Source organism: Apaloderma vittatum, unplaced genomic scaffold, assembly GCF_000703405.1.
Source record: "Apaloderma vittatum isolate BGI_N311 unplaced genomic scaffold, ASM70340v1 scaffold16738, whole genome shotgun sequence".
NCBI classification, from domain to species: domain Eukaryota; kingdom Metazoa; phylum Chordata; class Aves; order Trogoniformes; family Trogonidae; genus Apaloderma; species Apaloderma vittatum.
In genome coordinates, this window is record NW_009730350.1 from 1,316 (window position 1) to 2,884 (window position 1,569).

A 1,569-nucleotide genomic window follows, 5' to 3' on the forward strand; every position below is an offset into this window, starting at 1 on the left:
TGAGCTTTGCAGAGCAGGGTCAGGGGTTGGGCTCGATGATCCCAGGGGGCTTTCCCAACCTGAAGGATTCTGTGAACCTGAGCCTCTGGGTCACTTCATTCCCAACAGAACAAGGATGTTTTCTGTCACCTGTTTGCAAAACCTCTGCTCAATCTGAGCCTATTTAGGGAAAGGTGAGACCCTGAGGTTTTCACGACCAGAGGAGATAATCAGGGAGGTCCTGGGGGGTCTCTGGAGCTGCTGCTCATCCCTTCCCCACCTGCCCCATCCCTCCCTTACCTTGAACACCTCCTTGACGGCGTGCATGAGCTCGGGGCCCACGCCGTCCCCGGGCACCATGGTCACCTGGAAGGAGCCCTCCGGCTTGGCGTTTTCGGACTGTGCGGAAAGCGAAGGAGAGTCAGGACGTTGTGCCCAAACGGGACCCCTGCCCCGCAAGCTGCCAACTCGAGGGAGGTCACTCCTGCCATGAAGCACACCCACCCTCACAGCTTTCAGTGACCGAGGATTCCTGCGGCACTGACAGTGACCTCGAGGAGCTCCTGCCCGTGTGGTTACAAACACAGAGACCCCCCGATGTCCTGGGGCCCGATGTCCTGGTCTGGACTAAGCAGAACTAGTTCTGTTCAGTCCTTCATTTTCCAGCTCAGTCTCTCCCAAGAGGGAGCACTTTCTGAAGGTAACAGCACGCTCGTGCCGTGTCTGCTGCTCGAAGCACTCGAGGTCAAGACTTTTCCCAGCCAAAAAGGTCCCGGGCGGCTGGTGGGCAGCTGAGCCAGCACGTGCCCAGAGGGTCAACGGCATCCTGGCCTGGGTCAGCCCTGACGTGGCCCTAAGGACCATTGTTCCCCGGGCTCAGCACCTCGATCCCTGGGCTCAGGTTTGGGCCCCTCCCGACGAGACGGACACGGAGGGGCTGGAGCGTGTCCAGAGAAGGGCAGCGGAGCTGGGGCAGGGTCTGGAGAACAAGTCTGATGGGGAGCGGCTGAGGGACCTGGGGCTGTTCAGCCTGGAGAGGAGGAGCCTGAGGGGAGACCTCATCGCTCCCGACGGGCCGGGGCAGCCAGCGGGGGGTCGGTCTCTGCTCCCAAGTAACAAGTGACAGGATGAGGAGAAATGGGCTCAAGTTGCACCAGGGCAGGTTGGATTTTAGGAAAAATGTCTTTACTGAGGAGTGGTGAGATGCTGTGACCGCAGGGCTGGAGTCCCCATCCCTGGAGGGGTTTAAAAGCCGTCTGGATGTGGCGCTCAGGGACAGGGTTTAGAAGTGGGCCTGGCAGAGTTAGAGAACGGTTGGACTTGATGACCTTAAAGGTCTTTTCCAACCAGAACATCTCCACGATTGCAGGATTCTCTTCTGAAACAGCACTTCCACGTACGATCTCTCCCTCTGCAGAGCTAAGAGCACACGTTATTAAATTTTCCCTCCTTTCTGCCCTCAGGATCTCCTGTGCCCAGGTCTCCCCCTTCCTCATTTATTGATGTTGCCCCCCAGCTGTTCGTTGAGCGTGCTTTCTTTCTATTTTTTTCCGCCTTGAAAAAAAAATCAGCCTGAAAGATAATCCTTGA

The 1,569-nt window shown here is 57.4% G+C and overlaps 1 protein-coding gene across 1 annotated transcript in view; it reads right to left on the reverse strand.

Annotated features, from left to right (window-relative positions):
• LOC104277958 (isocitrate dehydrogenase [NAD] subunit beta, mitochondrial-like) overlaps positions 1-378 on the reverse strand; it is a gene marked incomplete at both ends in the record, with an annotated part of 1,366 nt that extends 988 nt beyond the window's left edge. The window contains one exon of the mRNA XM_009874777.1: positions 280-378. Within this exon, the coding sequence (XP_009873079.1) occupies positions 280-378 (99 nt within the window). The remainder of the gene's footprint in view (positions 1-279) is intronic.
• Positions 379-1,569: the final 1,191 nt, after the last annotated feature.